This window comes from Sinohyriopsis cumingii, chromosome 15 (assembly GCF_028554795.1).
Source record: "Sinohyriopsis cumingii isolate HCF-2022 chromosome 15, ASM2855479v2, whole genome shotgun sequence".
Taxonomy (NCBI): domain Eukaryota; kingdom Metazoa; phylum Mollusca; class Bivalvia; order Unionida; family Unionidae; genus Sinohyriopsis; species Sinohyriopsis cumingii.
This window is the reverse complement of record NC_142975.1, coordinates 13126452-13141119: the sequence shown is the minus strand read 5'-3', so window position 1 is coordinate 13141119 and position 14668 is coordinate 13126452. Positions and strand designations below refer to the sequence as shown.

General features: G+C 41.2%; 1 protein-coding gene across 1 annotated transcript in view; it reads right to left on the bottom strand.

The window, feature by feature from the left end:
- The window catches only part of LOC149781276 (chordin-like), a 128882-nt gene that overhangs the window by 12819 nt on the left and 101395 nt on the right, over positions 1 to 14668 (bottom strand). The window contains exon 20 of the mRNA XM_089935364.1: positions 2000 to 2059. Within this exon, the coding sequence (XP_089791490.1) occupies positions 2000 to 2059 (60 nt within the window). The remainder of the gene's footprint in view (positions 1 to 1999; positions 2060 to 14668) is intronic.

The window sequence follows — 14668 nt, the reverse complement described above, 5'->3', positions numbered from 1 at the left end:
GACCAAAACCGAATGAATGTCCCTGAGTAAAATAGTCCATATTAAAATCTAGTGGTATACATTGGTAGCGTGTCTGCAAGGACAGTACTTACGGTATTAAACCGGTAAATTACACAAGGGAATAAATAAAAAGGGACTTGGCAGACACCGTTTATGTCGCCATGTGGGTGAATATGGTGCAGTTATATCGGCGAAATGTGCCTGGAAAGCAGACATTGACTGGCCTAAGGTGGCGGAGTTAAAATAGTTCCCATTGTTAGGGAGTACTCATATATTTTCTAAGGCGTGAACGGTTGGTAGTACGGAAACATGATGAAGGCAAAACATGCAGAGGTGCGGTTGATAGATAGTTGGCAGTTTGGTTTATCTGTAGTCTTGCATTAATTAGAGGAAAATTTAGGTATAGAATGGACACGTCGGGCTTTCTAATTTACAACTGAAGTTGTATGGAAGTCTTTGGAAAGTCGGGGTAAACTTATGACTTCAAGCGAGAATCGCGTCAGGGTTTGACAACCGCTCGGTCAAGTAAATGCCCGTGTGCGTGTAACATTATTTTGAAGACAGTCTACCTGTATATCTATCTATCAATCTATCTATCTATCTACCTATCTATCTATCTATCACAAATACTGAGATCACATTTTTTTCCAAGCAGAACGCTTGCGCATCCGATTTGCGGCAGGTCGTTAATCGCAAATGGTTCCTAAGATATCAGATAAATTTCGATAATTTTAGCATTTTCTGTCACACGACTGTTATTGACTGTTATTGCAGCCATATATTTTTTGTCCCATTATTTAATGGGAAATAGGAGTTACAATTATGTCATTTTACGTTTTATACAAATACAAACAGTTATCAAGAAAGTGACGTCATATCGAAGACAGCGTTATGATCACAAAACCATTTAGAGCTGAGAAATAACAGCTGATTTTCCAGCAGCGGATTACTTTAGGTTTTATATGGCTGCTTTCGGACCTTAATAAAAGGATGTAATCAGCTCAGTGATGTACCATATTTTCCGACAGTTCTTCGGAGAAGTAAAATATTTTTCATTTTATTCTTACGAAAATGTCATAAAGAGTGACATGGGAGTATACTGTATCCTTTAAGAATTGTGTAAAATGTCAGACTTCTTGGAGGAAATGTGGCTACTTCACTGAATGTTTACAGACATAATATTATTTTTTTTACAAATTGATACATAATCCTGCATTGCACGTCTCTGGTGTTACATTGCTGATACGGAGGCCAGGCCCTAGGATAAGGCGAACCAGGCAACCGCCTTGGGCCTCGCAATTTCAGGCAATAGTTTGTTTGCTTGGGGCCCCGCGCTCATCGCTTGCTGCCTTGGGCTCCGCGTGGTGCCTTGAGCCCCTCACATCCTAGGGCCGGGCCTACTGATACGTACCCTTGCATTACGTTTCTGTAGTATGCAACTTCTGGGTTCCCTGTTTCATTAGTTTTTCTCAGGATTGGAACATGGATGAAATAGACAACCAGTCTAAATGTCGCAACAATAACGAACTTTAGTGACAGTTAAGAGCAATGAATGAGTTCCATTGAAGCCGTTCTAAATTAATTATATTTTATTCAACACGGTACTGGGACTGATGAAAAAAGAAAAAATGTATATGCTAGTTTTTATGAGGGGAGAGCCAAAAGGAAATATAATTAGTTAAAATGAAATGCATGTAAACTATGTTTTTAGAGAAGCACACATAATTAAACATATTGATAAATCAAAGCGTTATAGTTTCAACATGAACATTATGTCAATTGTGATTGATTAATTACATAATAGTTACTGTTGTGGTTTAAAATTTCCCAAAGAGCTAAAGTTAGGCTCCGATCTCGGTAAAACACCTTCAATCTCACAGATATAAAATTGCCGAAATTTATTCCTAACAGATTTTCATCTGATTTACTATCCTTCTTGCAAACTAATTCAGGTCTTATTACCAATCATTTACGACAACTAATACACAGACAGTATTACCTCCATCCATGTTCTTGTCTTGTTGAGTCAAAACAATTACTTCTGTTGTTGTGGCTATTTCTGAAAAAAGAACGTATGGGTAATAAATGATTCTATTAGAGTCATTACTAGTGAAAATTAACATGGTCATTTACGTTTTCTTTTAATGCTTCCAAAAATGCATTTAAAGAGATAAAAAGTATACTACAATGAAAAACGATTTCTGATATGCAGACTATCAATCCGTTTCCAAAGCTACGCTTTCAACTTTGACAGTGATCACTCGGTGAAAAATACAGATCACAGCATGACAACCACATTTTGCCAGAATCAACTGTACTTCGCAGTGTGCTTGGCAATATTTGTTATTGAGATTTGTTAATAGATTTGATGCACAAAACATAGCGGGGTTAGCCTAATCAGTTTCAAGTTTATTTTCAGCTGCAAAAACGTCTGTCTGAAAGCACACATTTTCACCAAATGACGAGGCTTGAAATAAGAAAGCCAGTACGTTATTACTAGAATATATCAAGAGAGAAACAAAATAAACAACAATTATTTGGTCGACAGTGCGTTATAAGAACATAAGCTATGTACGAAAGTTTTATCGAGCCATCATCTGTATTTTGTGTCAGTAGCTTACAAAAATGCAAATATAACTAAGGATCTGGTAATCTTGAGTATTAAATTGAAAACAGTCAGCTGACAAAATGAATTCAAGGGCAGACAAAGAAGACATGACGGGTTGGAAATAATTTTCTTCAGGATAGAAATGGGTTTGTGTATTTCAAGGTAAACCAAAGCATCATACAACACACAATCTGCATCTTGGGTGCACATGTTCAAAACATAACATATATTATTACACAGCCTGTTTCAGCAGTGTCAGGTAAGGTGGAAAAACTAATGGAGCTACTAAATTTCGAACAGACATTTAAGACATAAACACAAACTTTATGGGAAAGTTTTCGCAAAACATGACAGATTGAAAAGTGAAAATTGGATTGTGCTATTGGAAGTCACGTAATCTATATATTACCGAATAACACGCTCATCGAATCTATACTATATTCAGATACTAAAATAAGTTACGTAAATCCAGTAATTCATCTAAACTGGGCTTAAATACTGAAATCAGACCCGGAGTAACAAAAAGCGGAATTCCCAAAAATCATTAAGTATGACATAAATATATGCAAAACTTAGTAAACATTATAGAGAGAAAGACTATGAAGACATTGGTACTGATGTTACTTCTGCTAATTCTGTTAGATTTTCTCGAGACAAATATATACATGTTGTCTCTGGGACGATGACTCATAAACTCTAATGAATAATGACTGCGGAGCAGAAATAAATGAGACCACGAAATAATCAAACAACCGTTTACTTAGAAACGAATGGTTGTAGGAGCTGGTATGTTTTCTCGAATACCTCGACTACGCTCTTCTCTCTGTTAGAAACGATGAACTCTGGCAGGTGCTAGGTTTACACATTTGACCATAATTGGGAGGAATAAGCCAACTAAAAATAATACCTGAAAAAGTCTTTCAGCGAGGAAATAAACTTGTTGTCCAACACTCCGGTTATACCCGGAAATGCTTCGGCTCCTTTGAATAACAACAAATAACAAGTTTTTGATTATGTGAAAAATGCCACACTGACGACAGGTGTCTTTGAGGGGAGAATGCCGTGTTGGAGCAAGATAAATAGTGTTTTTAATCAAATGTGCTATCGACAGAATAAACAGTCTGCCTTCATCGCAATCACTGTAATAACTGATATTACAGTTGCAATCGATTCTTTGAGCTTTTGTTATAGTGTTCACCTAATGGAAATTTTCCCCTCCATTTTGAATTGATTTTTCTAATATTTTCTCTGAAATTGCTTCCCAAGTTTGCTAGATGACCAAATACTTGAGATTTTACAATTTCTACCCTTTCCGTTCTTGTAAAACATCATTTTTGTTCGGCCTTTTTCATTGCCAATGTATATTTAACACAGTCATTGTCTTTTTTAATACATTCCAGCGTCATGTCTCATGAATTCTATTTTTTTTTTAATTAACAACTTCAACAGCATTTACTTGGTCCCTTTTCTTTCTATCTTTCCTATGGAGCAGTGAACAATCTTTTCACAACGGTAGGAATTCTCCACTTTAAATTTTGTCGTAGTACCCATCAATATTTTCTGTTTCGTATGTGTCTTTTACTGGATTCGGGATATACTCCGGGATTTGTATTGGTTTTATGATAGTAACAGATGGTTGAATCGACATTCTCTTTCAGTGACGATCTTGATGTAACTTGCCTATCCGTGTTAGCACTGTTTTCATCGCTTTATTTTCAAAAGTACCCCCTTTAATTCTTTCTATTTTCTGTTGTACTCTCTCTTGCAGAGTTTACTTATACTTTGCTTGTGCCCAGGCTCTGTCATCCCTTTGTCTTCTATACATTCCGAGGATATTTTGGAATATACCTCTATAGTTACATAACTATATTTCAAAGCATTTTTCACTAACCCTTGCAAAACTGTAAGTCCTTGTGCAACTAACTGTACAAACATCTTAAAACCGTGTTGATCTATGTTTCGAATTTTCTTGTCCAATGGAAGGTGGTCCAAACAAGGCGAGAAGAAAACAAGCATGGATCAGTTCCTGACAAGATAACTTCGGAAAGGACAAACTATTCTGTCAGAGTTTAGCTTGGTAGGCAACTTGGAGACCTTTCACAAGAATTTAAGCGAGTCAGTGATTGACAATTAAAAATTGAACAGAATGTTCAAAGAATACTTGAAACAACACTAAGTAAAATCATTGTTATAAACGAGATTAGACTCGAGAAGAAGTTTACTTTTAGGTGGTTGTGTAGTTTGGGGAAATTAATTTCATTTTGCAAAAAAAATCAGGTAGCTTTACAGTGTCTTCGTCGACTTAGTACAGGTGTCAATGAGGATCAACATCGCACAGTTGTACAAGATGCTATAAATAAATTTGACCAATCATTCAAAGCACAATGAAGAAGTCTGTCCAAAATACAACAATATATTCCATCCATGACAGTACCATAAAACAGAAAAGAAATGGAGCATGGTGACATGTATGGAGTACAGTCCAGTGATATAAATGCTTTACATAACTTTACGTCTGATGACTATTCCCTCTAAGATCATGTCAGGTGAAACAAAACGAATAGTAGTGAAGTGGGATACTATAGGGTCTATGGGATTTATCATTAAAAAGACCCCTGGGACAATATAGGGTCTATGTAAATTTAACATGGAGAAAAATCGTGGGACAATATAGGGTCTATGGGAATTAACATGGCCAAAAAACCCTGGGACTATATAGGGTCTATGTAATTTTAACATTAACCACCCTGGGACAATATAGGGTCTTTGTAAATTTAACATGGCCAAAAAACCCTGGGACTATATAGGGTCTATGTAATTTTAACATTAACCACCCTGGGACAATATAGGGTCTATGTAAATTTAACATGGTCAAAAACCCCTGGGACTATATAGGGTCTATGTAAAATTGAAACAGGGAGGGTCTCTATTTTTTTAAAATAAAAAATAAAATATAAGAAGGGGTAGGCAATGGAAAGACTATCTCTTTTCGAGAAATATGGCTGGCCCTGAAAAGGGCCTTTGGTTTATGTTAATATGCCCTTAACATAAAGGGCATTTGCGACATCTTCTTGTCCTCAAACTTCGTCTTACAGCAGGGCCATACATCAGAGTTCTCTTGAGGCAACCTTGTCTCTCTATATAGACTCTTCTTATCCACAGGCTGCTGCTGGTCCTGTGGACAACGGTCCACTTGGATCGGACATACATGAGCATGTCCGTCCTGAACATCATTGTTGACACAAGGGTTGAAGATTCAACGTCTGTCCACATGTTGAGGCTCCGACAATAGGTGAATCAATGCAGTGAACTGCGCTTATTTATAGGGACAGAAAGGATTGAAACGGATTGAGTTCATTCACCAATCCGAACACGCGTTACAGAATTCAGTCAGCCCGCATCCAATCCGAAGAGAGCAGTCTGTGACGTCACGTAGTCTATATAGATTCGCTAGCGCTTGTGTGCAGTCAATCTATGCGACAGTGATTCAACATGACGGAAACTCAGAAAACGATCCAATGGGGTGCACAAACAGGGGAGACCGCCCAAGGGAACCCGGACTTACTTTCAGAAGAGGTGAATTGGGATTTTGTGGATTTTCTCTCCTCGCAAGAATTTGTTCCGGAACCTTCGTTACCTTCTTCATTACCGCAAGTGGAAAATTTTAGACAGAGACAGAAAGAAGAATTGGAGAAATTTATACAACGACAAAAGGAAGCGGAACAGGCTTTTCTCCTACAGCAACAGCAACAAGAAGAAGAGGTAAGAAAAAAACAACAGCAGCAACAGCAAGAAGAAGTAGCAGCAAAGAAACAAGAGGGTGAGAATCAAACGGTCACGGTACTGTTGGACATTTTAGCGGAGTTAAGAAGTCTGAAACAAATGTATCAGACTTCTTTATCACGACCGAAGAGAATACGACCTTCCCGAGCTAAACACGTCAACCCTGTGACTAAGCCTACCGTACCACCCTTAGTGATTTCAACCCAATCATTATCATCATCATCAACATTACGCAGTCCAGAAGTAGGCCTTGGCCGTGGCAAAGGCATAAGGCAGTTAAAGTTGATTGCTTAAACTCACCCCTACACCAAAAAAGGCCCTTTTCAGGGCCACCCACATTTCTCGAAAAGAAATACAATTTCAATTTGCCAATAACTCCCAAAAAAATAACCCACCCATTTTACCTTATAGTACGTGTCTGTGTATGAGTGCGTGAGTGTAGCTTCTTATTTTAAAATCAAAACTCAAAGACACTTACCTTATATCATTAATTTATTCTTTTCTCCATTTTTTACAATCCAATTCACAATTCACAACACAACACTTTAATAAAAAGTTCATTGACTTCTTCTTTCTCCTTGTTTAGTCTCTCTGTTTTTTGAATTTCTTCACCGTCACACTCTTTTCCTCTTCTTCTTCCTCCTCGCTTTCTTCCCTTCTTCTTTTTTTCTCCTGTTTCTTTTTCTTCACCTGTCTTCTTTCTTCCTCAGAAGAATCCCTCTCTTCCTCTGAAGAATCCCTCTCTTCTTCTGAAGAATCCCTCTTTTCTTCTGACTCCTCTTGTTTCTTTTTGGGGCAATCTGGAGACCAATGTCCTTTTTCTTTACAATAATAACAGGTATCTTGACTTTTGTCTCTTTTAGTCCCTGTTTTTGTTCTTTTTTGACGGTCTGGACACTCTGAAGACCAATGCCTTTTCTTCTGACAGATATAGCAAGTATCTTGACTTTTATCTCTAAAGGAAGGAGAGTAGTCCGTAGGCTGGTCTGAAGAGAATTTTCTAATGACCCCTCGCAAAGCTCTGACGAAACGTTCCATCTGGTTAGTCTCTTCCATGGTTGTACTCGGTTTGAGAGTGAAATGAATAGTGAAAGGACAAGACACACACCCTTTTATATACGCTGGTCTGCTATGACTATAAAGAAGCTCATGGTGTTTGAACTTGAGTCATTTGACTTTTTGCTTTCAAGATGAAACGATCTAATTCATTCGAGAAGAAAGAAGAAGAAAGTAAGAGGCAGAAACGTGATCTATCGCCTCGAACCAGGGCTGAAATCTTGGCACAAATTCATGTCAGTGATTTTGAAGAGGACATGAGTGAACCAGAATTTGAAACCTCTAAACCAATTTCACCACCCTTAGTCAACCCTGAAAAATACTATTCCATTCGAGAGACGGAAAAGCGCTCCTCTAGAAAATTTAGAACCACGGCTTACAAATATACAGTGAAGTTTAAAGATTTCAAGTCCGAAGTACCGTTAGAGAAAGCAGAAGGGTTCATCACCGGAGTGTGGGATTCTCTGCTCACTGCACTCAAGCGACAATGTCAACCCAAAGAAGACGATCGCTTGAGACTTTCCATACAACACGACGGTTTGAAATCCCCTGTTTGGATCGAGTTTAGCACCCCTGCAGAATTGACCGCTTCCAAAGTCATGGACAAGATTCAACACGTGCAACAATCTAATGACCAGTTTGACATCACCGATGGAAAAGCCACATTGGACATGACCCACGTCTCTCCTCCTCAAGGGACCGGACGCAAAAAGATGTTATTGGTGAACGACCTTCGCAGCATTAAGCGTAGCCTTGTCCAAATTCACAATCCTCATGACCAGATGTGTTTAGCCCGTGCCATCGTGGTGGGACGAACCTATGCCAACAAGAACGACACGACAGAATGGAAAAGAGACTGGGAGAACATTCGACAATCGGACCGAGCCAAACAACGAAGTGAAGCAGAACTCCTGTTACGACAAGCTGGCATGTCCAAAGACACACCCTGTGGCATTCCTGAGATGCAAAAATTGCAAGATGCCCTAGCTCCACGCTACACTTTGAAAGTGCACCCTCAAGAAATGCGCGGGTTTCTGTTGTTTCGAGGCCAAGACTTTAAGGACGGAAAATACATTCATGTCTATCATCACGATGACCATTTCGGTACCATTACCAGTATCACTGGATTCCTGGGATACGGTTATTATTGTGAGAAATGTGATTATGGTTATAACAATCGAGAGCAACACAAACATTGTGGATTGAAATGCCCAGGATGTTTGGCCTCTCCACCCTGTCTGAGCGAAGAACCAGTGCCTTGTTCGACTTGTCTGCGTACGTTTGTCAGCCCTGCCTGTTACCAGCAACATCTGAAGACGCAAGGTTCACAGCAGAAATGTGCTTGTCAACTCTTGAGATTGTGCCCTACCTGTGGACAAGGCATACTTACCAACAATGCCAAGGCACACGTATGTCGAGGAAAGAAAAAATGTCACATTTGTCACCACATCGTGGACTTGGAACACAAATGCTACGTGCAAAAATACCAACCCCCACCAGAGAAAGAGGACGGTCACAAGAAGAAAGGCAATTTCATCTTTTTCGATTTCGAATGCATGCAAGAGACTGGCATTCACATCCCTAATTTCTGCGTGGCTCATCGAACGTGCGAGAAGTGCATTCAAGAACCTATCTTCAGTCATTGCCCTCATTGCAGCAAGATTCCTGGAGGGCGTGAAAAAATCTTTCGGGGGACGAACACGTTAGCCGATTTTGCCCAATGGGTCTTAGACCCCGTCGACAAGACGTGGAGCCAAGAGGATATCGAACGTTACGGAGATTGTCATCGTCATGCCACGGTGATGGCTCACAATTTCTCCGGATACGATGGACAGTTTCTTTTGAGGTATTATACGGAACAAGGCACCGAGCGTCCTAAAGTGACTTTGAACGGAGCCAAAATCATTTTCATGCAAGTGGGACAAGTACAGTTTAAAGATTCGATGAGTTACTTGGCCATGCCTTTGAGTCGAATGCCTAAAACGTTTGGAATGACAGAAATGGCTAAAGGGTACTTTCCACACTTTTTCAATACGGAAGCCAATCAACACGCCGTTCTACCCCATTTGCCTGAGGCTCACTATTACGACCCCGACAACATGCGTACCGAACAACGAGAAGCTTTCTACGCTTGGTACCAGGCTCACGCCTCGGACCCTTTTGACTTTCAGGAAGAAATGCTAAAGTATTGTCGTTCCGACGTGGACATTTTACGGCGTTGCTGTGGAAAATTTCGAGAACTGTTCATGGAACACGGAGGGGTCGATCCTTTGAAAGAAGCTTGCACCATTGCCAAAGCGTGTTCCTTAGTGTATCGACAACGATTCATGCCTGAAAACACCGTGGCTGTCATCAGTCCTCAAACGACCCACTTTGTCAAACGTCAATACTCAGTCAAAGCCCTACGTTGGTTACATTACTTGTGCGACAAGGAAGACAAGTGGATTCAACATGCCCGCAACGGAGGGGGCGAAAAGACCATCGGAACGTATTCGGTCGATGGCTGGGACTTAGAAAACCCCAAGATCGTGTACGAGTTTAACGGTTGCTTATTTCACGGATGTCCCGTCTGTTACCCTGACCGTGGCACCAAGAATCAGTTTTTGCAACGAACCATGGAAGACTTGTACCAGGACACTTGTCAGCGACGCCTAAAGTTAGAACAGGAAGGATACCAAGTGGTGGAAATGTGGGAACACGAGTACGATCACCGTATGAAAACCGATCCCGAGTTTAAACGCCTCGTGGAAAGTTACCAGTTCATGGACCCGCTGAACCCGAGGGATAGTTTGTACGGAGGAAGGACCAATGCCACCTGTTTGCTGTACCAAGCCGACGAAGAGAAAGGAGAAGAAATCAAATACTTGGACGTGTGTTCGCTGTATCCCTACGTGTGCAAATATTGTCGCTTTCCTGTAGGGCACCCGCAATTGTTCACGGAAGACATCGACCTGAAAAACATTCGACAATACGAAGGCTTGATCAAGTGTAAAGTTTTGCCTCCCACGAACCTATACCATCCCGTCTTACCTCACCATTGTCAAGGCAAACTGATGTTTCCCTTGTGCCGTACTTGTGCCGAAACGTGCAACCAAGACCAACCTTGTCAGCACAGCCAGGAAGAACGGGCCTTGACGGGAACCTGGGTCAGCGTAGAATTGTTCAAAGCTCTGGACATGGGATACCAACTGTTAGAAGTGTACGAAATTTGCCACTTTCCCAAGACACAACAATACCACAAGGGTGACCCTACTCAGAAAGGCATTTTCGCCGACTACGTGGATGCCTTTTTGAAACTGAAGCAAGAAGCCAGCGGCTATCCTTCCTGGTGTCACACTCCCGAAGACCAAATACAATTCAAAGAGAAATATTACGAACAAGAAGGCATCACTTTAGACCACATCGAGAAAAACGAAGGCAGGCGATCGTTTGCCAAAGTGATGTTAAATTGCTTGTGGGGTAAAATGGCACAACGGCCGTGTTTACCCAAGACGGAATATTTGACAGAACCTTCCCGCTACTTCCAGATGATTCACGACAAAACCAAATACATGAAACACGTGGACGTCGTTCGAGAGAATTTAATCTTGGTCAATTACGAAGAAGATCTGGACTTTGTACAAGACGACCCTTTTGGAAATGTCATCATTGCGGCTTACGTGACAGCCCATGCTCGCTTAAAATTGTACGAAGCTTTAGAACTGTTAGAAGAACGCGTCCTGTACTTTGACACGGACAGTTGCATTTACATCTATCACCCGATTCAACATCACCCTAACATAGAAGGAGACCGTTTAGGAGCCTGGACAGACGAGCATCCCGACGACAAGATTCTAAGTTTCGTCAGTGGCGGTCCCAAAAATTACGGCTACGAATACCGGGACAAACAAGGAGAAGTGCACACGACGTGCAAAGTGAAAGGACTGACTCTGAATTATCGTACCAGTCGAGTGGTCAACTTTGGGGTATTGAAAGAAGCCTTGCAATCGGGAGAGGATGGAAACTTTAAAGTGACCACCTATCAACCGAACAAGATTGTACGTTTACCCACTCACCACATCGTCAGTCGACCCTTGGAAAAAGTCTATCAAATCGTGTACCAGAAGCGAGTGCGACTTCCCAATCATTTCACCTTACCGTACGGTCACGTTGGTATTGGTCTGTATATAAAAAGGAACCCTAGGCAAGATCGATAGTTCATTGGGACTACCAAGACCGAGCGAACAAGATGAATACTTTGAAAGAGACATCGTTCCAGTTTGGGGATTGTAAAAAAGTTGTATCTTCCTCTAGTGTGACTAATACTGGATGGATAAGACCCAGGCATTGCGACGGAAAATGTCCGGAAGGAAACTGCGATTGTCCATGTGGTTACCATTGTAATTGCGTAACGGAGTTTGCAGACGAGTGCGATTGTGAGCCTTGCGATGTGTACGATGCTGTACGTTGTGACCTGAGCGATGCCGTAAAGCATCATGGGAACTTTAGTGTCCCTACCCCTATCATGGAAAGCGATGCTGTGCGTGTCAAACCTGTGGGATGCGAAAGTGATGCCGCTCGTCCTCTTGGACATTTTACTGGGTTTCGTTTTAAAGGGGAATGTCCACCTTCACGTCTACCCCCCTACGGATGTCATCCAGCCCTGAGCAAACTCCTACCTATGTCACTTAACCCTCATCGAAACGAACCTGTGAAAGACGAATATTCGTTCCCTGTGCGTTTGTCGGAATACTGCGACTTTGAAAATCGTCTTCAATCGTTCAAAGGAAAATGGCCAAAGTATCTGGGAGGACCGACCCCCGAAGAATTAGCCAGAGCCGGATTTTTCTACTTGGGTGAAGGAGATAAAGTCAAGTGCTTCAGTTGCGGTGCGACACTTCACCACTGGGAACCGCAAGATTCGGCCTACGTAGAACATGCTCGATGGTCACCGAATTGTCATTACTTACCCTTAGTGGGACCGAGACATTGAAGTAACTTCTTACCATAATAATCTGTTCATGGATACTTTACAAGAGAACATTTGTGCTTTGCCTGTGGAGTTGAGAGAACGCATTTACCGAGAACTAGTTAAAATACAAGTGAAACGTAAAGAACAATTGCATCCGTTACGTCACCGGTGTTTGAACCACTGGTACCTGAAGGCTATACAAGGACTGATTCAATTGAAAGTGTTCCATCGGACGGACATTGATCAACGATCCTCTAGTTTTAAAAAGGATTGGTTTGGTATGGACGATTCTATCTACTACATCACTGTAAACTTACTGCATCGAATTCCAGAGGAAGAGTTAACGAATTACCAACATCTTGAACACAATGTCAACTTAGTGAAAGAGGAAACTTCTGAACGAATTGTAATGTGTAGATTAGTGACTCAACGATTTAAATTCGACACTGAAGTAAAACCATGTTTGTGCAAAGAGTACATTTCTTGTGTCAGACCAAAGAGGATTTAGTATGACCTATTCATGGATACTTTGCTAGAGAACATTCGTGCTTTGCCTGTGGAGTTGAGAGAACGTATTTACCGAGAGCTAGTCAAAATACAAGTGAAACGTAAAGAACAATTGCATCCGTTACGTCACCAGATCTTTAACCACTGGTACCTGAATGGTATAAGAGAACTGATTCGTCAGAAATTCTTTCAATGGTCAGACATTGTTCGAAACTTTGAGGTCGCTAATGATCGATATGTTCATGATTATGGTTACTTCGAGATTCACCTAGTGCAACGCATTGAGGAAGACAAGTTAAAGGATTACAAACATATTTTACGTGGAATCTGCTTAGCGGAAGAGGAAACACCTAATCGAACTCTGACGTTTCGGTTACAGTATGCAAGATTTAGATTCCCTACTGGAGAACGAAGATCTCTGGCTAGAAAGTACGTGTATTGCATCCAAAAAAAAGAGAATATAAAAACAGGCTGCCATGCCACGGTTTATGTCACATGTCATCCAACAGATTCCGTGGAAGGAACTCAATGACCATATTCAAACCGTGGATCATTACCATCGATTATTACAAGAACTGTATCCATTCAATTTGGGACGACAAGTGGTGTGTGTCTTAGTGACTTGTTTTCTGGGATTTCGTTTACCAGCCGATTCTTTGTGGACTCTTTACGATCAGTACTTACCACCTCCATGGCCTTAAATGGTCACGAAAAACTCCTTTTGCTCAAAGCCTTGCGGTTTCATCTGGATACTTCTCGACCTCAACAGGAAAAAAAGATTCGTCAACTTTTAGCTACCCAAGACGTGTATGACGATGTGTGTGTAGCTTGTGACTTACACCCTCATTGGACAGATGTTCGTGACTGGAAAAAGGGGGGTTTTGAGGCTTGGACCCAAGAAGTGGCCCAGTATGCACAAGAGTTGTTCAAGGAAAAAAGTTACTTTTCAACCTGTGTTAGTGACGGTGCCAGAAGAACCCGTGACCGAGAACAACCACTAGCTTCAGGACAGGACTGTCATGGACATTCCTGAAAGGTCATTCCGGGAGGACACTTGTGTGACAATACCTCATGTAGAGACTGTAAGAACATTACACACTGTCCCTAGGACATCTTGGTTAACCAAAACATGTTGTACAGACACTTGTTTATATTCCACTTTGATCGCTTTGCTGTGTTTTATATTCCTGTACATCACTATTTGGGTTGTATGTATTTTTGTCTTTCGTGTTCATATTTGAAACATTCAATAAACGTGTTCTGAAAAAAGTATATAAACTCTTGTCTTGTTTGTTTTTCGTGTCACAAGTGACATTTCTCACACCATGGCTACCTCTGCTGTCTCTGCTCCCTCTTCCTCTACTGTCAAAGTCATCGACGAACACTTAGATCGTGCCAGTTGGGAGGCTTTGTATCTTCGCCATCCCTTTAACATGCTCATTGCTGGACCTAGCGGTTCAGGCAAAACCGAATTCGTCAAACGTTTGATCGAACATAAACATCATTTGATCGATCGACCCCCTCAACGGATCGTGTGGTGTTACAAAGAGTGGCAATCGGCGTACAGCCTCTTGCGAGAAAGTCATGGCGATTCCATCGTGTTTGTGGAAGGCATTCCTAAAGAAGACGACGGTATCGTCTCTGACTCCCGTCAAACCCATTTGGTCATTTTCGACGACATGTTAGGAGAAGACGAAGAAGAAATTAAATTGTGGTTCACGCGCAAAGGGCATCACCGTAATGCCAGTGATGTTTACATCACC